Source organism: Hemicordylus capensis, chromosome 3, assembly GCF_027244095.1.
Source record: "Hemicordylus capensis ecotype Gifberg chromosome 3, rHemCap1.1.pri, whole genome shotgun sequence".
Lineage (NCBI taxonomy): Eukaryota > Metazoa > Chordata > Lepidosauria > Squamata > Cordylidae > Hemicordylus > Hemicordylus capensis.
This window is the reverse complement of record NC_069659.1, coordinates 248,228,840-248,253,822: the sequence shown is the minus strand read 5'-3', so window position 1 is coordinate 248,253,822 and position 24,983 is coordinate 248,228,840. Positions and strand designations below refer to the sequence as shown.

General features: G+C 41.5%; 2 protein-coding genes across 12 annotated transcripts in view; one reads left to right on the top strand and one right to left on the bottom strand.

Moving 5' to 3' along the window:
- Positions 1-24,983, top strand: part of BLNK (B cell linker) — a 170,403-nt gene that overhangs the window by 130,264 nt on the left and 15,156 nt on the right. For all 9 annotated transcript variants that reach the window (XM_053304890.1, XM_053304888.1, XM_053304889.1 and 6 more), the window contains 11 exons: positions 2,633-2,793; positions 6,344-6,425; positions 8,177-8,275; positions 12,137-12,162; positions 14,521-14,546; positions 16,565-16,663; positions 17,569-17,611; positions 19,149-19,182; positions 19,407-19,479; positions 21,030-21,060; positions 23,847-23,889. In XM_053304890.1, the coding sequence (XP_053160865.1) occupies positions 2,633-2,793; positions 6,344-6,425; positions 8,177-8,275; positions 12,137-12,162; positions 14,521-14,546; positions 16,565-16,663; positions 17,569-17,611; positions 19,149-19,182; positions 19,407-19,479; positions 21,030-21,060; positions 23,847-23,889 (717 nt within the window). The remainder of the gene's footprint in view (positions 1-2,632; positions 2,794-6,343; positions 6,426-8,176; positions 8,276-12,136; positions 12,163-14,520; positions 14,547-16,564; positions 16,664-17,568; positions 17,612-19,148; positions 19,183-19,406; positions 19,480-21,029; positions 21,061-23,846; positions 23,890-24,983) is intronic.
- The window catches only part of ZNF518A (zinc finger protein 518A), a 53,345-nt gene continuing 30,770 nt past the window's right edge, over positions 2,409-24,983 (bottom strand). For 2 of the 3 annotated variants that reach the window (XR_008318503.1, XR_008318504.1), the window contains 2 exons: positions 9,132-9,236; positions 2,409-8,263 (listed from right to left, as the gene is read on the bottom strand). The gene's annotated coding sequence lies outside the window, so the exon portion shown is untranslated. The remainder of the gene's footprint in view (positions 8,264-9,131; positions 9,237-24,983) is intronic. The other variant, XR_008318502.1, reaches the window with a different exon arrangement.

The following is a 24,983-nucleotide window of genomic DNA, read 5'->3' as shown; positions in this document are numbered from 1 at the left end:
ATTTGCAGGCAGTGAGGCACTTGGTTGATTTTTAAAATGATTTATAAAACATTTTTACTGGTTTTGTATATTTCCGCCATAGGAAATAATGGGGATTCAAAGTTGCCCTATCTCTAATGCTAACATGGATCCCCAGCTTTAATTAATTAAAAATAAAAAAAGCTAACCCTAGCCCTTGTAGAAGTGGAGTTATGGAGCAAAATGTACGGTCACTATTTTTCAGGTGTTTGGGTTCTTTGTTGTATAATAACTTTTCCTCATAATGAATCCCTATGAGGATTCATTATAAGCCTTCATTTCTTCTGTTCATTTTGACTGCTATGTGTTAACTATGTACACACATACTGGGGTACTCAGTTTATTTTTTAGGATTTTTTGATGTGTTTAGATTCTTTGGTGTCATCATTACACACCTTCATTTCTTCTGTTAATTTTAACCCCACTGCTTTGCAGATGGGGGTGGGGAATTAGTGGTATCCCACTAATTTGCTAACTACCCTCCAACCCACAAGCTAATGGGGTATTCGGTTTATGTTTTAGGAGTTTTTGAGGTATTTAAACTCTCTGGTGTGTAATGAATCCTCATAGGGATTCATTATGAGGAAAGGTTATTAGACACCAAAGAATCTAGACACTTGAAAAAATTCTTAGAACATAAACTGAGTAGTACCCCACTGCCTTGCGGTTGGGAGCGGGGTATAATTGGCACATGGCAGTTGACAGTTGGCACTGCCCAAAGACAGTCAAAATGAATAGAAGAAATGAAGGTGTGTAATGAATCTTCATAGGGATTCATTGAGGAAACATTATTATACACCAAGGAATCCAAACACTTGAAAAATAGTGACTGCACATTTTGCTCCATAACTCCATTTCTACAAGGGCTAGAGCTTCTTTCTCCCTTTTTTAACAAACTTAGCCTTTTTAAAAAATGAAATCTGGGGGAATTAAGAGGAGGAACCCAAATCTCAAATCAATTTTAATCAAATCTGACATGATTTGATCTCGAATTGGCCAGGAGTGTCTGGGCAGATTTGTTTTGAGCTCGAATCACCCAAATCGACCAGATTTGGATCAAATTGATTCGAGTCAATCGATTAGCACATCCCTATTTAGGATGCAACCAAAGACCCATAAGTGCACAAGCTACTGGGCAGACAAATGTTTTAATACCTAGAGTTCAATAGAGGAACTTTGTGGGAAGGTAATCTGAGAGGCCATCAAAATAACCCAAGCAGTATTTAATTTTGTCCTTGGTAAAGTGAGCGAGGATTTAATGGACCCAGCCCTGTAGATCTTTATGCAGAATGTCATATCAATGATCTTACATGGAACAGAAGTATGGGATCAGTCAGTTTTAAATATCTTCAAAATAATCAAAATGTTCAGTTTTTCAATTCTTATGTTTACTTCAGTATTCAGAGAGAGAGAGAGAGAGAGAGAGAGAACGCACTGAAGTCAGTATTTACTCAGCTATGACATAAGTTTATAAAGCAATAACAATATGTAGTTTCAAGCAACAGTATATGCATGTGGCAAGGCTATCAAAGAAGCTTGTGAGGGCATGTTTTTAAATGGAACACTGATACATTAAACAACAGAACAGTTGGATAAAGTAATATGAAATTCTAAAAGTAAGTTGTGTTTGACACTGGAAGGGTTTAAATGTCTAGACTGAGATAAAGCAAAAGGCTTGATAATATACTGAGAGCCACTTTTTGAGGAATTGCTTTACAGCACTCAATATGCCATCAACATATAATCAAGAGTTAGGTGAAGATGCTGGCAGATCAACACATGTTTATCTGTCGTACAATATGTTGTGTACGTATACTTCCTGTAGCCACCAGAAGTTGTTTTTTGCTGGAATCCTTGGGTGGGTTTCAGATAGAACTGACTCGGACAAAGTATGTTACTTCTTGTCAGATCAAGATAAATATGTCACATTCAAACTGGTGATAACAAGGAAAAGTAGATCTAATTTGGTACAGTTTGATGCTGTGTTGTGCTGGATACTGTTTGTTTTAAAATTATTTGAAGACTTGAGATGATGGATTTATAATGTGTTCATCTTATTTTTGTGATGGCCTCTGTTTTTGAACAAATAAGCTGAACTGGGACTGAATTACTTCAGACATGATGGAAATGTGGAAGAACAGGAAGCACAATGTATTTACACTTCCTGATCCTCTACATCAGTGTCACATTTTAAATCACTCTCATTCTATAAGCAGATAAAATAAACATGGCTGCACAGATATGGACGAGGGTGGTGGTTGTTTTTTGTCAATCTATTAGTTTATTTGTTTAGCCGTAGCCATGACAAAAAACTGTTTGATTCAAAAAAAGTTAACAATATAAGAAAGCCACAGGAACTCAAACGTAAAGATTGACTCAGAATAATTCAGTATCAAACAATCAGTTTTTATTGGTACGGTCACAGACCAGCAAAATTCAGTACAGATTATATGAGTTTGCCACATGCTTTGATGGCAGAAATTGACAAGCTGACTACTTTTCTTGTTACATGGGGCCTGGTGTCGACTAACAAAAGATTTGCATATATGGAAGAGGTTGCAGGCAACCATTAAAAAGTTAAGCATTATTCTTGGATTTCTTCTCTCATGTATAGATAATCAACATCAACAGCAGCACTCTCGGCCCATTACCAAGCCACTGCCCAACCTGCCAATGCGATCATCTAAACCGAAGACACTGCCTACTTTGCCAACTCCATCTGCTGCTCCAAGACCAAAAATCCCACCTAAACAAAAGGAATGCACTGATGAAGAGGTAACGCTTACAGATAAAGCAGGCTACTACTCATTAGAGACAAAGGCTGGTATCCAAATTAATGTTAAATAACATTTTGCATGTGCAACAAGGGACTAGTAATTTTTGCCAATCCCATCTGCAGTTCTGTGCACCGCCTAAAAATAGGGCGCTAGGGCTACAGGACCCTCAAGGACATATTTTCAGGCATAGAGGGCTATAGAAGGAAGATAGGGATCTGGGGAAAGCATTCCTTCCCCACTGCACATGTGATATCTGAGATTATTTCTGTTATGGCCAAGTTTTGTTATATTATTTGTAAAATACATACTGGTTTATTGTAAATGTTTGCTGGTCAATGACAGAATAAACTTATAACTTATCCAGCATGCACAGTGTTAGCCTGGATGTCAGCTGACAGCTAGTCATGGCAAACCACAGGAATGAACTCTCTGTTTTCACATACTATTCTGGCCCACAGGATTTGGGATCTCTCAAATACAATACTGATAGGTTGCTCTCAGTTCCTTAGAGTCATTTCCCCCATGTGTTTACCAATCCTTTGTACCCTGCCTTTTCTTTAAAAAGATAAAGCAGGTAAACAATTTTAATAACTTAATAATGATTTTAATAATCCAGTTTCTAAAAGTAGCAAGATAATACAAGCAGACAGTACAATGCAACATAGGGTTAATAACACTTCAGTAAAAAAAGAGCCAGAAGTCTGTTGACATGAAACAGTTTCCACTACCTGCTGAAAGGCAAGTAAAGATGGGCCCAGGTGGACATCCCTTAGGGGGGAATTTCAAAGTTTTGGTGCCATGACAGAAAAGGTCCCAGCTCTTGTGTCCATATGCCTTACCTCAGACAGCAGGAGAACATGGAGCAGCTCGATGTTTGGGCATATCTCCGTGATGGGAGGTCTCCTGCTCACCTCTACTGTACTGCCCCTAGTGGCTTCTAAGTAACCTTCAAGGAGTGGGGCAGTTTACATTCCTTATATTCATATTAAGTGCTGGGGTCTGCCCTCCTGTCAGCTTTGCTCCCTTCTCAAACTGTCTCTTTGGAGATAAAGGAGTTCCAGAAAGCTTCACAGTCTTGCCAAGTGGAAGAACTCCCACCTCACTAGAGTTTCTCCTCTCATCTCCCACCTCACTAGAGTTTCTCCCCTCTTTGCCCAGTTAGCAGACCCCTGCTAACTGGGCAAAGAGGCACCTTTTACCATGGTGATTCTCTTTATTTAGCAGGGGGAGAGTAACTGGCCCTATCCAGCCCCAGCACAGTACTTCCAGTGACTGTTGCTGGTGTGTGTCTTATGTTCCTTTTAGAATGTGAGCCCTTTGGGGACAGGGAGCCATCTTATTTGTTTGTTATCTCTCTTTGTAAACCGCCCTGAGCCATTTTTGGAAGGGCGGTATAGAAATCGAATTATTATTATTATTATTACCTCTGGTCTTGAGAATTCTCATAGGAGCAGCACTCTCATGCTGGCAATGGGAATGCTCCTGTCCTTGCCTTTTGTTGGGATCTTCCCTGGAAGCCTTGCCACAGTTGACTCCCATCCAGCCTTTTGTTTGTCAGGGGTGCCATGGGAGGAGAGACCATCCATCACCCCGTCCCAAGCATATGGGAGGAGACTGTTCTTAAGATATTCTGGTCCCAAACTATTTCTAGGGCTAGTCAGAACCAGCACTTGGAATTGAGCCTAGAAACACCCTGCTAGCTAGTAGTGGTCTAATACTGGAGTAATATGATCTAATCTGCTAACTTTGGTTAATAATCTGGCAGCTGCATCTTGAACCAGTTGACGTTTCTGAAGCATCTTCAAAGTCAGCCCCACATAAAGTGCATTACAGTAATCTAGATATGTCTAGAGCATGGCTGACATCTAGAATAAAACTGCACAAGCCTAAAAATGGCTTGCTGATCTCCCCTTTTTTCTGCAGTCCTCTGTACCTTTAAAAAATGTCTCAGAGAGTCCCACAACCCTCAGGAGTCACTTTTCGGAGGCGTGCTGTGCTGCAAAGGCAAGGGGAGATCTGTGAAAACCTCCCTTCCCCGTCACACATTTCTGGACACACACAACATTACTCTGGTTGTTAATCGGTCTCTAAATGAGCCCATCCATTTCATTTAGAACTGAATTAATAAACCACTTGTCCAAATTAAAAGCCCTCAGACAGTGTTCCTTCTGAGGTGTGTGCACATGCGCACACTCACAAGTTTTTTTTATGTCCGCTCAGTACATTTTAGATCCCACTCAGGTTGAATTAGGAAGGCCCCACTCTGAGTGCATGTGTGCACACACTGCTGCCCAGAACAAAACTCATTCCGCACACAGATGAAAAAAATTAGAAAGAACACTGCCCTCAAAGCTACCTACAACACAGAATTAAGAACAGAAATAAACGTTGCAAATATATAATTGAAATTAATAAATACCCAAATTTAAAACTAAACCAATTGCCTAAAATACACTAAAAGCCAGAACTTGGAGGTCTCAGAAGACCAGGTGGTATGTTTTCAGTATCCACCACCACTTTTAAAGGAACAAGCTTGGCAGATCTCGGAATTCAGGTACCACTGCGGAATTCAGGTATCAATGCAGAAAAAGGCATATTTCTAATGGAAGATTATCTTACCGTAGGTATTATAGAAATCAAAGCGATATCTCACCAGTTTGTTGCAGTATATGAGAGAAAAGATGTTCCCTTACACATTGACAAAAGCCATTTAGGGTTTTGTTTCAAGACTGAGATACTCTAAATGGCCCATTTCGAGGTGAAATGTTTCAACACTGAAACGTTTTACACATCCCTAATTGCAGCCTATCAAAGAAGTTTAACACACATCAGAAGCACAATGTCACATGTAGTTTAATCCTGAAAAGCTATCAGAGCATGCATTACTATGGCTAGGTCCTTTATGATCCAAGACAGTGACTTTGTGCAGAGCCCCTTCCATATGGAATGAGGCTGGAATGAGGCTTGGGGCAGTTCCTTTTTCATAATGTCTTGACCTTTTGGAATCAATTAACACCTAAGATCCACCAGAGTTCTACCCTGCAAGTATTTTACAGACACTGTAAAGTTCTTTCATATATAGGATTCATCTCCAACTCTAGAAGATGTGGTGAAAGTCTGTCATTTTTAGTCTTGTGTTGTTGATTTATTATTGAATGGTATGCCTTCACAGAATTTTTATATAGTTATAAAATCAAGCAAGATATTCTAAAGTCAAGAAAATAAGGATTCAGGTGTGTAAAATGGAGTTTAGAGAGAGAAAAAAATCATAGAGGATCTGTTCTTCATGGGGCCTTAACACTGAAGTAGTTTAAGAAAAAAGAGGTGTCATCCTTAGAAGACTGCTCTTTTTTTACGACCTACCACAGCTATTACTAGTCAGTGTTACCAAGGACTACACTGGACATGAACCAGCCAAAAGCAGACACTTTTAAGTCTCACATCTTAATCTCTACATTGTAGGAAGTGCCTCTCTTTAGTTGCTTGGTGCCATATATTATACTTGAAACATAAGACAGTCTTTTTATTCCTCTCTACGTTTCCCTCAGGCAGATTATGTTGTACCAGTAGATGATGAAGACGACAATTATATTGAGCCTACAGAAGAAAGCTCTTCACAGCCTGTTAAACGTAAGCATTTGGTTTATTTTACACAATTTTCTGAAGCCAAATAAGTGATCAAGACATAAGATTTTACAAACATATTTGTGAGAAATACATATACAAATAAAACAAAAGAAAAGATCTATTATAAATAAGTTCACAGATAATCATCAAAGGCATCAATTTTGACACACAGAGGTGGTCTAGGTTTCTGAAGTGTTTTTTTTAAACCTAATTGTGTTATCAGACTTCTGAATGAATGTAAGTTCTATTTGCAGATTGATTTATTTTTGTGAGGTATCGACTGCCCCCCATCCCCACCACACACACACACACACACACACACACACACACACACACACACACACACACACACCTTTCAGATGGTTAGGATGGTGAGGATGAAAGGAAGAATGGTGCATTGCTTGGTGGTAAAATCTGGAGACGGGGGGAAAGGCTGTGGGCCTTGGGGAAACAAAAGACCCATTTAAAAGATACTAGTCAACATCCTCCACAGCATAATGCAGTGGTGCTAATGTGCCCACGCTGCTACAGACTTGTAGTGAAATGCTGCCAGTGTTACACTTTTGCCCAGGAACACAAATACTTCAATTAGCATGCCTGCATTCTGAAAGGACTAGTTAGAACGGAAACAAACATGCTGCTACTGATCAAGCCTCATGTTCCCAATCTATCTAGCGCTTCCAAAATGCAAATGTGCTAATCTAAGTGGCGCAGCGGGGAAATGCTTGACTAACAAGCAGAAGGTTGCCAGTTCGAATCCCCGCTGGTACTATATCGGGCAGCAGCGATATAGGAAGATGCTGAAAGGCATCATCTCATACTGAGCAGGAGGAGGCAATGGTAAACCCCTGCTGTATTCTACCAAAGACAACCACAGCACTCTGTGGGCGCAAGGAGTCGGAATCGACTTGATGGCACACTTTACTTTTACCTTACCAGTGCTTCACTACAAGCCGGCGGCAGCAGCACGAGCAGATCAGCACCACCTGCAGGGGTGAATTATAATTGAGCTGATGGGTTCAAAGAACCCAGGTCACCCAACTCCACTCCTCCCTATTTCTTCATTATCTTCCTTACTCCAAGGGGCTGCCGGGAGAGGGGCAAACATGGGGCCTCTCTCCCCTAGCTATACTCCTGACCACCCTTATGTCATGTCACACTGGACCTTGGCCACTTTCTGCACATTTTCAAAAAAATTCCCTAAAACCATGAGAACTAGATGCTTGATTGAGTTATTTTACAAAATATTCCTGGGATCCTGTCCATGCACTGTTGCTTTAGGCAACACATAACATTCTACAAGCATGAAGTTTTTTGATTGATGCTCTCATTCACTTGGAACAATTCCAATGGATAGCCTTTTTGCACCCCTGCTAACTGAGCAAAGAAGCACCTTTTTAATGTGGTGATTCTCTTTATTGAGCAGGGGGAGAGTAACTGGCCCTATCCACCCCCAGCACAGTACCTCCAGTGACTGTTGCTGGTGTCTGTCTTATGTTTCTTTCTAGCTTGTGAGCCCTTTGGGGACAGGGAGCCATCTTATTTACCTATCTCTATCTATCTATCTATCTATCTATCTATCTATCTATCTATCTATCTCTGTAAAACCACTTTGGAAACTTTTGTTGGAAAACGGTATATAAATATTTTGTTGCTGTTGTTATTTGGGAGGGGGCATAACAGACCTTTCATCTCATAATACTTGCAATTCTAGTTTTCATGATCATGACAAGATATAGTTTTGTCCTTTTAAGCTCCAGTGAACAGAAACGTCAAGCCCACATTAAAACTTGATCCTCCCAGCAATTCAGCGTTGCCGCCGCCACCTCCTCCTGTGTCGCCTTCCATGCAAGGTAAGAAGAATTGGCATCATTATAATGAAGAGAGTGTAGAAACACACTACATTGCTTTTTGGCTTATGAAATTAAGAATTCATTTCAAAGATCTGTGTAACATTTTTGCTAGGGAGAGAGAGAGAGAATGTAAATATGGGTAACTTAGGGTACTTCCACACAACTATTCAGGATACTCATTATAACTTGGATCCAGAGAGCTGTGAGTAGAAGGAAAAAAGTGACTTAGTGCTGTTTCATGAATTATTGCACAAGCATTAGTGGGAGTCTTATTGCAGTGCAGAATAAGACCTCACAGTGTATTGAATATTGGTACAAGAAAAAAGTGGCATAAAGAAGATACAGGCTTGAAATTCCTTCCAATTAATTACTTTTCTTTGTTGTAAGCCACCTTGAGATTTTATGATTTGGCAAAATGAACACATAAGCAACATAAAAACTCTAGTGAACCACAAGAGTTTTGCAATAACCTTGTGCAAAGCATCTTGCACAAGAGGTTTCACAAAGTGGAGGAAGACCTCTGGCTTTGCAGTAACTTCTCTCATGCACTCGTCTTCTGCTAAATCAGAAAGAGTCCTTCTCTGGGTGGAGGGGGATTTCTGCTAGCAGAAGGGCACTTCTGCATCCAAGCTGATGTGTAATTAATGTACTAAATATGTTCCAATTTTGTTTACATTGTCAATCATCTTTGCTTAAATGGTTATTTGCAAAGACTTAGATTTGCAGATGTTATACTGTACACATGGACCTGCTGTGATGCAAGAGCCAGAGAAAGGCTCTGGAGTTTTTAGCAACTTGTCAAAGTCATGGTGGCATCAGAATCTACCACATCTTTTGATCTCTGCAGAATACTCACTTCCACACAAGAGATCCCACATCCTGGCATTCTCACTGTGCCATTGGAAAACATGTAGTCATCTAGAAGGCCCCAAATGTACATCAGGTTCAATACATCTTGCAGCTGGCCATGAAGAAAAATTAGGGAGAGGCTCAGACCCAACTCAGTATAATGCATCTTCATCACTTCAAAGTAATCATCTGTTCAAGCCAGATAAATTTTCAACACATGGTCACTCAAATCATTTACTGAATCAGTCAGGCCTCTTGGACAGAGCTTTCAGCTGACCATATTGCTACATGGCCAGGGAGTTAGATGAATTTAATTTACTGCACATCTTGTGTTGATTTCTGGATAATTAATTGGCCCTGAAGCTACACTGTTGCCAGCTAAAAGGGATGTCACCATTTTGTCTAGTATAAGCAAAATGCTTCATTCGGTCTATACACTGTAAACTGGTCAAGTCAGAGAGAGTAGGTTTTTTTCTATGTACATCTTAATCTAATTGTACTGCTTCCAATTTCCTTGAAGCTAATAATACCATGAGGTCTCTTCATAGAAAACAGCACCTCCTGGTGGATATGGAGAACAACAGATCTATAACTTTTTCATCCCTTGCCCCATTGTGAAATGTGAAATTAATATGTAACCTGTAAAGCTAGGTTTAAACAGTAAGCTCTGCTGGTGTTTTTCTAAGCACTTCCATCTAATAGTGAACAGAATCTTAGCAACTACAGTATAATACAAGATAGAATCTTTCAAAATTAGGTGGCCATGTTAATCAATTAGCAAAAAATGCAAAAATACTTTTAGATCACAAAGGCCATCACAGCTGGACAGTGTGTTCAAAAGCCATTCAGTGTTCTAGTATATAGGTGTGCCATCTTCCTGTTTGCACCACAGTTATCCATACCATCCTTACTGCCAATCAGTTCCTAGTAATGGCTCTGTGCACGACTGCAGGTGGTCACATGGCTGTCAGAAATCCAAACTTGATTCATATACTTCACAAGGTATACTTGAGTATATAGATATTTACAGTGCTCAGTAAAATGTAACAAAACATACATATTTTTAAAAATAAGTAACACATACAGTGAGGGAAATAAGTATTTGATCCCCTGCTGATTTTGTCCGTTTGCCCTCTGACACAGAAATGACCAGGCTATAATTGGAATGGTAGGTTTATTGTAGCTGTGAGAGACAGAACAACAAACAAACTCTCAAAAGCCCAGTGCCCAGAAGTCAGCGATGGATTTGCATTGTAGTGAGGGAAATAAGTATTCGATCCCTTCACAAAAGATGTCGTAGTACTTGGTGGCAAAACCCTTGAGGGCAATCACAGAGATCAGACGTTTCTTCTAGTTGGCCACCAGGTTTGCACACAACCCAGGAGGGATGTTGTCCCACTCCTCTTTGCAGATCCTCTCCAAGTCAGAAAGGTTTCAAGGCTGATGTTTGGCAACCCGAACCTTCAGCTCCCTCCACAGATTTTCTATGGGATTAAGGTCTGGAGACTGGCTGGGCCACTCCAGGACCTTCATGTGCTTCTGCTTGAGCCACTCCTTTGTTGCCTTGGCTGTGTGTTTTGGGTCATTGTCATGCTGGAATACCCATCCATGACCCATTCTCAATGCCCTGGCTGAGGGAAGGAGGTGCTCACCCAAGATCTGACGGTACATGGTCCCGTCCATCATCCCTTCGATGCGGTGAAGGTGTCCTGTCCCCTTAGCAGAAAAACACCCCCAAAGCATAATGTGTCCACCTCCATGTTTGACGGTGGGGATGGTGTTCTTGGGCTCATAGGCAGCATTCCTCCTCCTCCACACACGGCGAGTTGAGTTGATGCCAAAGAGCTTGATTTTGGTCTCATCTGACCACAACACTTTCGCCCAGTTCTCCTCTAGATCATTCAGATGTGCATTGGCAAACTGCAGACAGGCCTGTACATGTGCTGCCTTGAGCAGGGGGACCTTGCGGGCACTGCAAGATTTCAGTCCTTCACGGCGTAGTGTGTTACCAATTGTTTTCTTGGTGACTATGGTTCCAGCTGCCCTGAGATCATTGACAAGTTCCCCCCGTGTAGTTCTGGGCTGCTTTGTCACCGTTCTCATGATCATTGCAACTCCACGATGTGAGATCTTGCATGGAGCCCCAGACCGAGGGAGATTGACAGTTGTTTTGTGTTTCTTCCATTTGCGAGTTATCATGCCAACTGTAGTCACCTTCTCACCAAGCTGCTTGGCGATAGTCTTGTAGCCCAGTCCAACCTTGTGCAGGTCTACAACCTTGTCCCTGACATCCTTCGACAGCTCTTTGGTCTTGGGCATGGTGGTGAGTTTGGAAGCTGAGTGATTGCTTGCTTCTATGGACAGGTGTCTTTTATACAGGTACTGTAACAAGCTGGGATTAGGAGCACTCCCTTACAGAGGGTGTTCCTCATCTCATCTCGTTACCTGCATATAGTGAAAAGACACCTGGGAGCCTGAAATCTTGCTGGTTGATAGGGGATCGAATACTTATTTCCCTCACTACAATGCAAATCCATCGCTGACTTTTGGGCACTGGGCTTTTGAGGGTTTGTTTGTTGTTATTCTGTCTCTCACAGCTACAATAAACCTACCATTCCAATCATAGCCTGGTCATTTCTGTATCAGAGGGCAAACGGACAAAATCAGCAGGGGATCAAATACTTATTTCCCTCACTGTATCTGACAGCTAAAATTAATTAAGCAATTCAGTAACTGGTTTAATGAGAAATAGGTTTGAACTTAACCAAATAAAGTATTCGGACCAAAACACAAACATTGCCCACATATGGTTTACCACATTAAAAAATTCCTGAAGAGAAATAGAGACATCCAGTTCTAAAACCTTTCCCACTTATTTAAGTGATCAGTGAATGTCAAAAGTGTAAGCCAAATCTTATTTTGAGATTCAGTTCTTTGTATTATTTCTGTATTTGTTTATGAATGTGTAGATATCTTGGTTTTGTGTGTCTAATCTAAATACTTTTTTCCTAGATGTCTATGAAATTCCGGAGGAAGAGGTATGATCTTCTATCCATATTTTTTAAACACACACACACACACAGAGAAGGGTAAAGTCACAGAGTCCGGTAGGCACAGTGATTAAAAGATAAGTTTACATACTCGTATATTAACATCTTTTCACTGATGAGAAGAAACACTCCTTATACACAGTGCATGTGGACCATTTCTACTCAGACGAGAATAAACCTATGTACATGTTCGAAATTGCTTTGCATCTGTTTACTGTCTCAAGTGGTCAACCCCGACTATGCTTGTGATTTGTTTTTTATTTACCACATAATACTTCAACCCAAAGGCTCGTAGAGCAACTTATAGATAAATTATAATTTAAAACCATAAAATAGACACATTACTATAAAGCACAGTAAAAACACAGCAGGACAGCAGCAATATGAACAGAAAACTAAAAACAGACGTTTAAAAGATCTAAATTGCCTAGGTGGATAAAAAGGTCTTCTGCAGTTGAAACTAGTGCCAACAAGAACATCAGACTTGGTGACAGGTGCCCTCTAGAGGCAGAAAGCTCTAGAGCAGGGATTCTCAACGTTGGGTCCCCAGATGTTATTGGACTTCAACTCCCAGAATCCCCAGCCCCAGTCAGTCCCTTCAACTCCCCCAGTCACACTCCAGCTCAGATCTAGTTAGTAGGCATTATTTTCATAACCCATCTAAGACTATATCCACCAACAGCATCTTATTTCTCAACTCTGCCTTCTTGGCTTCTAGGCAAGGGGCCCTTAGCCAGCCAGCCTATCTATCTATCTATCTGTCTATCTATCTATCTATTATTTGATTTACCAATTAAACAATTCAATTAAACCAATTAAACAATTCAATTAAATTAAATTAAACAATTCAATTAAACCAATTAAACAATTCAACAGCTAAAAACCCTGGAAAACCAGACAACCATTTAAAACAATTTTTCAATCATTTAAAACTCTGGAAGGCCAGGCCAAACAGATAGGTTTTAAGAGCTCTCCTGAAGGACAGTAATGATCTTGAATTGCGGATTTCTGCCAGGAGTGCATTCCACAGCCCAGGAGCAGCTACAGAGAAGGCCCGCCTCTGAGTTGCCACCAGATGAACCGGTGGTAACTGGAGATGGACCTCCTCAGATGACCTTAACATGTGGTGGGGATCATGCAGAAGGTCCCTATGGACCATAGGGCCCAGATTTGCAGTCTCATTTGCAAAGGGTTTCTGTCTCTCTGCATTGCTGGCCCTTGGTGGTTTCGATTTGAGCTCTGGTGGAGTACCAAGGAGCCTGGTGTGGCTGCCAGCCTCCTTTTCCACAGTGATGAGAAATTATGTACTACTTCCTTAGGAAGAGAACCTATGAACATCAAGTTGATTTGTTTTCTGAGTATCCGTGGAGTGTCTAAAAGACACCCGTTTCCAGAATCCACAGATACGAAAGGGTTAAAACCCACATATCCATGGTTCCTAGAAGGCCGCAAGTGACCACGGAAGTCACTTCCACCTGCCATTTTGTCTAAAGGAGTCATTTTTGTGGCTCATTTCTGGGGGGGAGGATCAGACTTTCCCCCATGATTTGGCAGTTTGCGGGGGGGGTATTTTGTCCTTTGGGGGCATTCCTGTGCCCACGGGGGGATTCCTGGACCCATGCAGACCCTGCGGAGCACACCACAGTAAGTTTTTTCACAGTGCTTTAAAGTTTATAAGCAAGAAAGTGCTATAACAGTAACACTAGTAGCTTCCTAGCAGAAGAATGCTTAGTTCTTCTGTTTCAGTGCAGGCTTGGACAACCTAGCAGATATAACCTAACCTAGCAGATATAATTGCACCAAGTGATGCTTCCCTGTTTTGTGTCACCTAATTATGTAAAGGCTGCAGAAATATATTTGAGTAGCAATTTAGCAAAAGAAGAACATGAATTATTTGATATGCATGTACCTCACATCTTTGAAGTCTGACATGAGACAGATATCTACGTTCAGCATGAATTTATATCTGGCTGTCCCATTATAACCGGCATTTTGAGAAGATATAGCATTTGCTGGCTGTAGGTTGAAAATATTCTCCAAGAAATCAACTATCTAAAGCAGGGGTTAAATAATATACTCTTATTTTAAGGATTTTATGTGATTTTGAGTTTTTAATGACTGTACATTTCTCTTTTGGTCACTGACCGTAAATAAATAAAGTAAGCAAGCAGGGGTAGGCAACATGTGGCTCTCAAGATGTTGCCAAACTACAATGCCCATCATCCACTACTGTAATTGTAGCTGGGGTGATGGGAGTTGTAATTCAGTAACACCTGGAGAGCTGTGCCCGACCTAAAGCATCACTTGCAAATACTAATTAACTGAACTGTTAATTTTCTCCAACAGGAAAAGGCATCGCCTCCATTACCCAGGTAATTAATTATTGTGAAAGGCTATAAGCATTTTTCTATTATATGGCAAAGGCATTTTCATGTCCTCCTGAAGGAATCTAGGTACTAAAGGCATACCAGGTCAATGGTTTATGGAATATGCAAGTATTATGTGGGAAATACAACAAACCAGCTGTGTGGGAGACTGAATGAGACATGATCCTGTATCCTTCAGGCATATGTCTTGTGTATCTCACCCAATGAAGCCATATGCCCTAATCCTTTATCTACAAGCTAGATATTTTTGTAAAGAAGATTTTTATACTTCTCTTCAGCTCAAACACCACATTGATGTTAAATGCATTGACCTTGATGTACTTCAATTTTCCTTGATAAATAGCAGTCAGTTAAGGGCTCGTGCAGATTGTGATTGTGGTTGATCCCTACTTCCCACCACAATCCCAGCATGCGAGGGACGTGAACTGTCTACTATTTACCAAAGAAAACTGAAGCACATGGAGGTCAGTAGCCCACATGACACACAGTTATCCACTGCTGTAAGGGAGCTGCAACCCTATGTAGCAAGACTGCTCTGAGCTCATCCGATGTCTCATCGAGCAACAGACTGTGCATGGGATGAAGGCTGCATGACCCTCTGGGACATATTTCTGGATGGCAAAGAACACTAACAGAGGCAAAGAAATCAGCAACAATTGCTCCACCCTCACTCCACGTTCACTCTGTTGCTCAACAAGATGGCAGCTGAGCTCAGAGCAGCCTCACTTCTAGGGAAGCAGCTCCCTTACGACAGCAGGTGGCTGGGCAACACGTGGGCCAGCAATTCATTTAAGATCATTTGAAGTCTGGATCTTAGGGGGGCTAGAAAGAGGGGCAGGGGTATCTAAAATGCACAGCCTGCTAACCTCTCCCAACATCCTTCATAGCTTCTCATCAGGAGAGTATCTGGAGTATCCGTGATAAGCTATGGAAAGTATCTGGACTGGTTGACAACTTTGTAAATGTAGGCACTCTCTTCTCATGCCTAAATAGGAAGTAGCATCTCTATGAGTGATTCTTCCAGTCTCCATAACCCTACCCCCTATATGAAGTGGATCATGGGAATTTGGGATATTACACCCCATTTTTCCAAGAATAGGCTGCCATATTTGTGCACTGGTTCACACATTCACCAAATCATCCGTCTTCTGCGTGTAGTAGGGCAGCAGGCATACAAGTGCCCTTCACCGACACAGTAAAATGCACTTGGTACAAGCAACAAGGATACACCAGTGCCAGATCCATGCTAGCTTGGTGCACAAAAAGATCCCATGAAGCAACCTATTTACATATTGCCCTGTCACACATTACACCAAGCATGTGGCAGATGGCAACTACGGCTGCCCATCTTTCACACTGTATGTCAAGGTTCAGACAATGAAGCAGTTCTATAAGCTGGTCAAGCCATTTGTTCTGTTTGAGCTCTGGGAAGAATTGAGGTGATAAAAACTCAGTAATCATTCTTAAATCCACTTAAATAACTGAAATGTAGATGTAATCACTTAAATTCCATTTATTTCAATGGCAGACATCCTAACTTTTATTAATATAAGCAGGACCTCTGTCAAGTAACTTAGTCAGGGTATTAGCCATTGGTTCTTGTATGATTTCTGGTTTACACCTATTGCCCTCATGGAATGATTTTGTTATTTCAGAAAGGCAACATGTTCATCTTATGTTATCGCCAATTATTTTGGCTAATCAAGTTTCAGAGGGAGCCATTTTTTAAAAAGTATTTTTGTATACTTTTGTTTTGCAAATGTAGTCAGGATCCAAACAGGCCCATATGAGAGTGGAAGCCACTTTAACTTCCAAAGGGAAGTGTTACTAATTTGCTTTCAGACTACAGCCCGCCACGTCTCACTGAATCCTACTACAGAGAATCCCGCAACCTTCAGGAGCATCTTTTAGGCAGGTCATTTGTGCAGCACTACATGTAAACGTTTGGATTTTACCTGCTCATAATCTGTGGATAAATTTACCTTATATTTATTCTGCAAAAGGATTTCTAAGCCACTTCCTCCAAAGCCTGCCCAGAGACCGGGAAGGAACCCTCAGCTACAGAACCCAACCACAGAGTTATCTAAGCCAGATATACCCAGGTTAGTTATTAGAATGTTTAAATGCAAATTTGACTGATATGCAACAAGTCTCACAAACTATCCTTATGTTGAGGTTTCAATGTGGTATTATGGATTGTATGTTCAATTTATACCAGCAACACCCAGGCTCAAATTCCCACTCAATCATGAAAGTCACTGGGTGTCCACCGCCTATCACTGATAGTCACAACTCAGCCTAACTAACTTCACGAGACCACTGAGGGGATAAAGTGTGGGTTCAGGGACCACATACACCATCCCGAACACAAGCTAAGAAGGGTAAGATACAAATGCAATAAATACATAAGGCTCAACTACTGCTAATAGGCCTCATGAGACCAGTGGAAACAGTGTGGTGGGGGTTGAGATGAGAACCAGACTCTGGCAGCTCATCCCAGACAGCAGCCTCCCATACTCCTGATTGGCTGTCACATGTTAGAAGCACAGGAAGTATTCACTGAGACAGACAGCTGCTTTTTTTTTTTTTACTTTAAAGCTTTTCCTGTAGTCACTGGAGGAAGTTAGCTGCACAGACTTCACACGTCTGTGCTGTTTTTGTCCTGGGTTGTGTCAGCTATGTGCACCCCAATATAGGCTGAAGAGCACTTTATCTTGTACCTTTACACTGTGGTGTGGGGGTGTGGAAAGTGCTAGAATAATTCTTGATCTACTGCCATGAGAACTTGTCAGGATGTGCTCTGACATGCAGTACAAGAAGTTATAATTCTCGGCTTTACAGATGCACCCACTAGACTCTTCCTGTACCAGAGGATAATTCAGCCTAATAGAAGCACTCACTACAAAACACACACACACATTTTTAAAACACTAAAATTGCAAAATTGTCTAACTGCCATTTTAATTACAAGGGAAAGTTCATGACAAAAATATTTTATGTTTTCCAGAAACATTTTGCCTCTCCCTAGAAACTACCCTCCACCAAAAATCGTAAGTAACCAAACCACATTTGGAAAGACCTGGGTTGAAAGGCAATTAACCGGTGTCACCTGAGGGACAGAAAACAAAGGGATTTACTGCAGCACTATTGTGAAGAAGACTCCGATAACAATAGTCCAATGTGTTTTGAGCTTGCAGAACTGTTCTTAGGGATTTTTTAAAAATATCTCCTTCCAATATACAGATAAAGAACAAATAAAAAGAAATCCTTTTTTCACACAAAGTATAATTTACAGAATGCACTGCCACAAGATGTGGAGATGGCAATAGCTTGGATGGTTTTACAAGGAGATTAGATACATTCATGGAGGATAGTCCTATCCACTATGAGGACTAAATGGAACCTTGAAGTTCAGTATGCCACTGAATGCCCGTGATTGGAGGGGGGTGGGACAGAAGAAGATGCCTCCTCCATGCTCTGCTTATGGGCTTCCCAGAGGCATCTGGCTGGCCACTGGAGGAAGCAGAATGCTGGACTAGAGAGACTTTTGGTTAGTTTGGCCCAGCAGGGCTCTCATGAATGACACAGGAGAGCAAATCTCACTGGGACAGCATTTAAAATCCACTGATGAAGAACCTCACTGCCTCAAAACACTTTTTCATACCTTTGAGATAGGCCCTACAGCTTTCTGCAGCTTACTGGTGTGGTCCTCCTTGCGTTGACACCAAAGGCGACCGCAGATCACCTGAAATCAGAGCACTTTTATACAGAATACACAAAAGAAGAGAAGAGTGGTGGGGGAGAGAGGGATGGGAAATATGTCGCTGCTACTAGGCAGCCTTTGGGATCAAGGACTCAACACACTAGTAGGAGAGGAGCTTTGAATACTGGGTTGGGCTGCTGGCTCTCAGACGACAGCCTTGCACATCTCATTGAATCCCACTACAGAGCATCTCCCAACCTTCTGGAGCACGAACCCTCTTGGCGGCCCAACACTGAGAGCACAAGCAGCTATATAGGCATTTACAGGCGAGGCAACATGGATCAATAGTACTTCACTGGGCTGGTACTAAAGTACAAGCAACTGGCATGATTTTCACAGTCCTTCTCCGCAGGGGTTGAAATTTGGGAAATCACACAGCCAGCGCACACATTATGTCACTCCATGACTCATAGAGTGGCAGGTACATGTATTCCCGAGGTCTGGGCCTGCAACCCCACCAGACAAAGGGACTTTCTGCCAGACTGACTATCTAAATCAATTCACCGAGTGCACCTTTCATTGCTGGTTTGAATGTTTTGATTTGCTACACAGATTTCTTGTTCTGTTACATGATAATTCTACAAAAATAAAGATTTGCTTTGTTGCCTACCTGCCACTTTCCACAAAGCTGCTAAGGACTGACTAGGGTTGCCTTTTCCTCCAAGAATTACTGAGTCTTTGTTATTGCTATTTAAATTATATTTAAATACTATGTAAATTTCCAACTACCTGGGAGGAAAGCATTTTTAGTCTAGGACACTACTGACCCAAATTAAAGATTTCTGCATTGCTACCCTAATCTGACAAATATGCTTTGATTTCAGGAGCCTGATGGCTTTGAAATACAAGATGATGAGAGTAAGTATATATATATATTTTTTAAAAAAAATAAAAAAATTATTAACTGTGCATGCATCAAGGAGCCTCAACATCCTTTTGTTATTTGGAGAGTGTTCAATTGTGACCAGGAGTGTTTGTTACTTTGCCATTTATTTTATAAGGTTTGTAATTTGTATGTTGTAACTTACTTTCTGAATGAACAGATTATCTGGTATGGTGAACTAAGCACTTTGAATTTTTAGATCACAACAGCAATGGAGCTCAGGAATTCAAGCCGCCTCCTATTACAGTCCCTTCTCCATTTCCAAGGATTACGTGAGTGACAAAAAAAACTACTTTCACCTCCCTTTAGAACAGCTCTATATACTGTGATCTTTAAGTCAAGGATTTACTGAATATAGTGAAGCAGAAGCTGCCTTGTGTATGAAAAGCATTCTAGAAAGGGTACACACCAATATTAAGAAATCTAGCTTACCATTATGATGAGCACATTATTTGTGGAGGGAAGGCTCACATATTAAGAGGAACCCCAGGGGTGCAGTGTGCAGAGTATCCATAATGGAAGTATGCACTTAACAGAATGTCTCTTGGTGGAGATCAGTCAAGACCTGCTCCAAGTTTCAGAGGACCCTTGGCAAGGTGATATCTGGTAGACTCCGTTACAATTGAGGAGTTCTTTGATGCTCAGCAGGCCAGTAGCAGCAACAGGGTTCCAGCCAGCAACTGCCACCTGCTATGTTATTTCCTCTTAATTTTTCATTAATTCACCTATCCTGTGGCAGCTCAATTGGTTGCATATTAGCTTCCAGGATGGATTCAAAGTGCTGGTTTTGGCACTTACAGCCCTACATGACCAGGCTACCTGTCAAACCACACCCATCAATTTGAATCTGCCTGGGTCTTCCAAACTTCCTGCTCTTGATCCTACCCCTGATGCAAAGCAGATTTGGTTAGTGGGGACTAGGGATAGGGCCTTCTCATTAGTGGCACCCTATCTTTGGAAGGCTCTTCCAGAGCATTTAACTCTGATCAGTTTTGCTGAAAGAAATACTGTGTGAAACACCTTAACTGTGTTTTGAAAGTCTGCCAAGTCACTCTGATAAAGAAACATTTCTTTAACCCTTTCCATGTTGTTCATGAATATAAAATCCAGGATCCAAAGAACTATTTTAGGTGTGTCCAAGAACTTGAGCAGACCTGATCATGCTTTGCCTCCCCCCTCCCCTTTTTAAAACAACAGATCCAGTAGTCATATTCCAAGCAGCTTTGGAAAGTCCCCTGTCTTTCAAAAGCAAGTTGACATGTGGCATGGGGGATTTGTATACAAAGAACACCCCAACCCAAAGCTCCCTTGGATATACAGAACGTGAACAATTCTTTGAATCCTAACCTTTCCTTACAAGGCACACTCATACCCGCCATATTATGTACCTTCGTATATCCCATTTTGTTTTACAAGGCGCATGGGCTTGGACCCAAAAAGTGGCTTTGCTCATGTGACGTGCCCTCCATCCATGTTTGCCATTTCTCCCTGCTACTGAAGTCCCTCATCCATGAAGTGCCAGAGGGGATAACCCTCAAGAGCAGCCTTTCATGGGTGGAGTCGAGAGGACATTGCAGAAAAGCATATTTGTGTTCATGCATTTTAGGATCCGAACCATAATTCCTACCTCCATTATTTTAAGGTACCCTTGGCCCCCCAGACATAGCCATTTTCCATAGCCTGGCCAATTGAGGAAGTGTGGGACACAAATTCCGATCTCCTTTATGAAGGCTGATTGTAGACAAAGTACATGGGTGAATTAAAAATGCCTTAAAATGCAAGTTGTTAAAGGTAACATTAACTTTCCCCCCTAAAATTGCAGGAAAAAGCTACCTATTCCAGCAGTACCATCAGTAAGTTAATTTTGTTTTACCTGAGGACAATTTTCATTTAAGATTCACTTAAGGGCATATTGAAATTGCTTGTGAACTGTATTTTTCTTACGTTCATTTAAAAAGACATTTCTGATACTATCTATCTATCTATCTCTCTCTATATCTATATATATTTTTTCCCATAGGCGGACTTCTTAACTTTGAGAGTAACTAAGTACCAAGAATATACACATTCCTTATAACTTTATCTCTCATACTGGCAGGGGGGTGGGTTCTAAAATGTAACATGGAAATACCATTCTGTTTGCACAAACTTTTGTAAAATAGTTAGCCTTGAATCTATAATTTTTCAGATTGCCTCTTTCTATAACAGAGGAGCAGTGAGCAAGATACCTCCCTGCCGCCCCTTCCCCCGCTTGGCTGCTACAAAAGGCAGAGACGTGACACATGGAGACGTGAAGTGAAGTGAGACGTGTGCATGCGCAAAAGGCTTCTTAAAGCCTTTTGCAGCAGCCAAGCGAGGGAAGGGGCGGCAGGGAGGTATCCTGCCGCCCCAATTACTAAAAGAAATACGTGCAGTCGAGTCTGGAAAGTGGCGGGAGGGGTAAGTAAACCTTCCCCGCCCTTAAAAAGGAACCCCCCACCCCAATCCACCCGAACCACCCTTGTCCAAACCGGTCCGGAGGCCTGTAGAATGGTCTCCGGACCAGTCCGGGCACAACACTAGACCCGAATTCATATCCCCATTCAGCCATGATGCTAGCTGGGTGACTCTGGGCCAGTCACTTCTCTCTCAGCCTAACCTACTTCACAGGGCTTTTGTGAGGAGAAACTTGAGTATGTAGTACACCATTCAGGGCTCCTTGGAGGAAGAGCGGGATATACATGTAAAAATAAGATACAATCAATCAATCAATCAATCAATCAATCAATGCCATAATCCAGAGAACCACCTACATAAGCAAGCAACCCAGCATACACCCCTCTGTGCATGGATGCATAGGTCCATGCATAAACATTTATGTGATAAGAAGTGGCTAGGTAAAGTCCCTTGCATGTTCTCTGAATTTGCTCACAGAAGACACCGCCACAAGGAAAAGAGCTGCTCCCCATGCAGGAGCTACACCCACATTAAGAAAAGCACTCTTTGGACTCTTATTTGTTAAAAACATTAATTGTCTTGCATTGACCAGCTAAGAGAAGACTGCTCGTTGGAGCACTGTTCTTTTCCCATTCCAAGTGGACTATAATTAGTTTATTTTAAGATTCTTACCCAACTTCCCAACAGAGCTCACAAACCAGCTTCCTAAAAAAGTGACATCATACGAAATAATATTAAGTCATTAATTAAGTTAATAACAGTTAAGTTATCTCTCTTGAATATATGTGCCTGCTTTATAGAGTCAGACCACTGATCGATCTAGGTCAGTATTGTCTTCTGATTGGCAGCTGTTCTCTAGGGTTTCAGACCGGTTTCCTAGCCCTGCCTAGAGACACCAGGGATTGAACCTGGGAACTTTGACTTGCAAACCATGTGTTCTGCCACTGAGCTAAGTCCCTCCTCCAGTTTAGACTATGTATATGAGCAATCTCCATATAAAAATATGAACTAAAAGTTTAGCAGCAGTGGCATTCAGTCATTATTTGGGATCTTTTACTCACACAATGGCCTCTCAGTGGGCAAACAGTGCAGACAGCCAGTTACCAAGAGGTGACTGGTCACATGAGCATAACTAGCGTTCAAAGCTACTGTTATATGGTCTTGGCAATATTCCATAATGTGATGAAACTAAAAGTGCTTTTTAAAAACCCCACTACCTTTAAACCATCAGTGGGACAATCTACCCAGCTGTTGTTGCCTTAATTTTTCTACTGAGGATGCCTTTACAGTTATCTCCCTGCTTCTGCTGGCAAGCAAGTACTCCATTTCCTGCTAGATAGACCATAAATTAAACTAATTGCTGGGATGTTTTGTCCTCGTAGAACAGAAACAGATGGTGTATCTGTATTTCATCAGTCTTTCGTTATGGAATTCAAGGAGAGCTGGTCGTCTGGTAGCAAGCATTAGGTTTGCTAAGCAGGGTCCATCCTAGTTTGCATTTGGATGAGAGACAACATTTGATTACCATCAGATATAATGGGACTGCTCTGGGAAGAGCAGCTGCCTTCTTGCATGCAGAAGGTTCCAAATTCCCTCCCTGGCATTTCCAGGATAAGGCTGAGGAAGACTCCTGCCTGTAATGCTGGAGAAACCATGGCTAATCTGTGTAGATAATACTGAGCTAGATGGACCAATGGTCTGACTCAGTAGAAGGCAGCTTCCTATGTTCCTGTGGTGTTTACATGGTTTTTTTTCCAGGCGGTCTCCTATCCAAGCATTGACCAGACCTCATTAGCTTCAGTAAAGTGGCTCTGTTGTGTATTCTCATACTACTACTATTTTTTTATTTTTACATTTTATATCCTGCTCTTCCTCCAAGGAGCCCAGTGTGGTGTACTACATACTTAGGTTTCTCCTCACAACAACCCTGTGAAGTAGGTTAGGCTGAGAGAGAAGTGACTGGCCCAGAGTCACCCAGCAAGTATCATGGCTGAATGGGGATTTGAACTCGGGTCTCCCCAGTCCTAGTCCAGCACTCTAACCACTACACCACGCTGGCTTCCTATGCCCTATGAGAAGATAGTCATTTGTAATATCTGACCACTGGTGAGGAGAATTTTACTGCACAGTCTAAACTAAATAGAAATGAAGGGGGGCAGGTACTGCATCAGGACTAATTGAGTTCCATTCTGTGTTCTTGTAGAAACCAGGCCTCCCTGATAGAGACCATCTAAGTATTCATGAAGGTAAGGTACTATCACTGTTCCAACTATTGTTTTTGGTCCTTTCTTGGCAACAATGGGCAGCAGCTCTTTGATGGACGGCAATGGTACACGTTCTATTAAAACTGAAGATTCATAGCACTTTTAGAGAGTGTGTCCAGAAGTCTTTTTACAAATTGATTTTAATTCCAAACTCAAGAATGAAGAAAGGAATTTTCACCCATAAGGTTAGTTTATAACCCTGGTAAAGGTTTACGTCTTCTCCTGAAACGTCTACAAGAGGGCCGCACAGCTTTGTTGGACTACAGCTCCCAACACCCCATCACACTGGCTAATAATCAAGGGTGCAGGAAGTTGTAGTTCAACAGCTGGAAGGCCAAAGTTGTGCAGCCCTGATCTAGAATGTACAATCCAGATTCAGTTCAGCTTCCGATGTGTGCTATAGATGGAAGTGAATGGTATGTAAGTCATGGTCTACTGGTGGATCATTTGTAAATTTCTGGTGGACCACCTAGTGCCTGTTGGTTGCTGCTATTATTGCAAAGAATGCTACACTAGCTGGACCTTAAGTAAGGCTGCATACTCAGTATCAAGGACATAGATTACTTAATAGATCTATATATCAGAACCAATAATCAGATCCATCCAATCCTGATCAGAGTGCATCACTTCTCTAATGCAAATGAACAGTCCACATCAAATTGATCCAGTAGTGCAGGTAGCATTGGATTGGTTGAATGCATCAGGCCAGTGGGATTATGGATCTTATCTGGCAGCAGCATGGTATCCCTCTTTTTTATTGAAGAAAAGCTGCTGCCTCTGTGAACAACAACATTTAGAAATGCTCAATTTCTTTCCAGGAGCCAGTCCATAATAGGCAGCAGGAAAGAAGTAATGTCATGACATTGATCGTTCCTTAGTGCATTACTAGGAAAAAATGGCCATCCCCTGTACTGACAAACATGCCATACTGCCACCAGATAACACATCCAATCAGATGCAGAGTTTATCAGACTGCCTTGCATTAGATCCAATTTAGATCCACTGACTGGATCAGATGTTCTGTCCAATTTAATGCACAACCCTATTAGTTAACTGTTAAGATATTCTGAGTATGT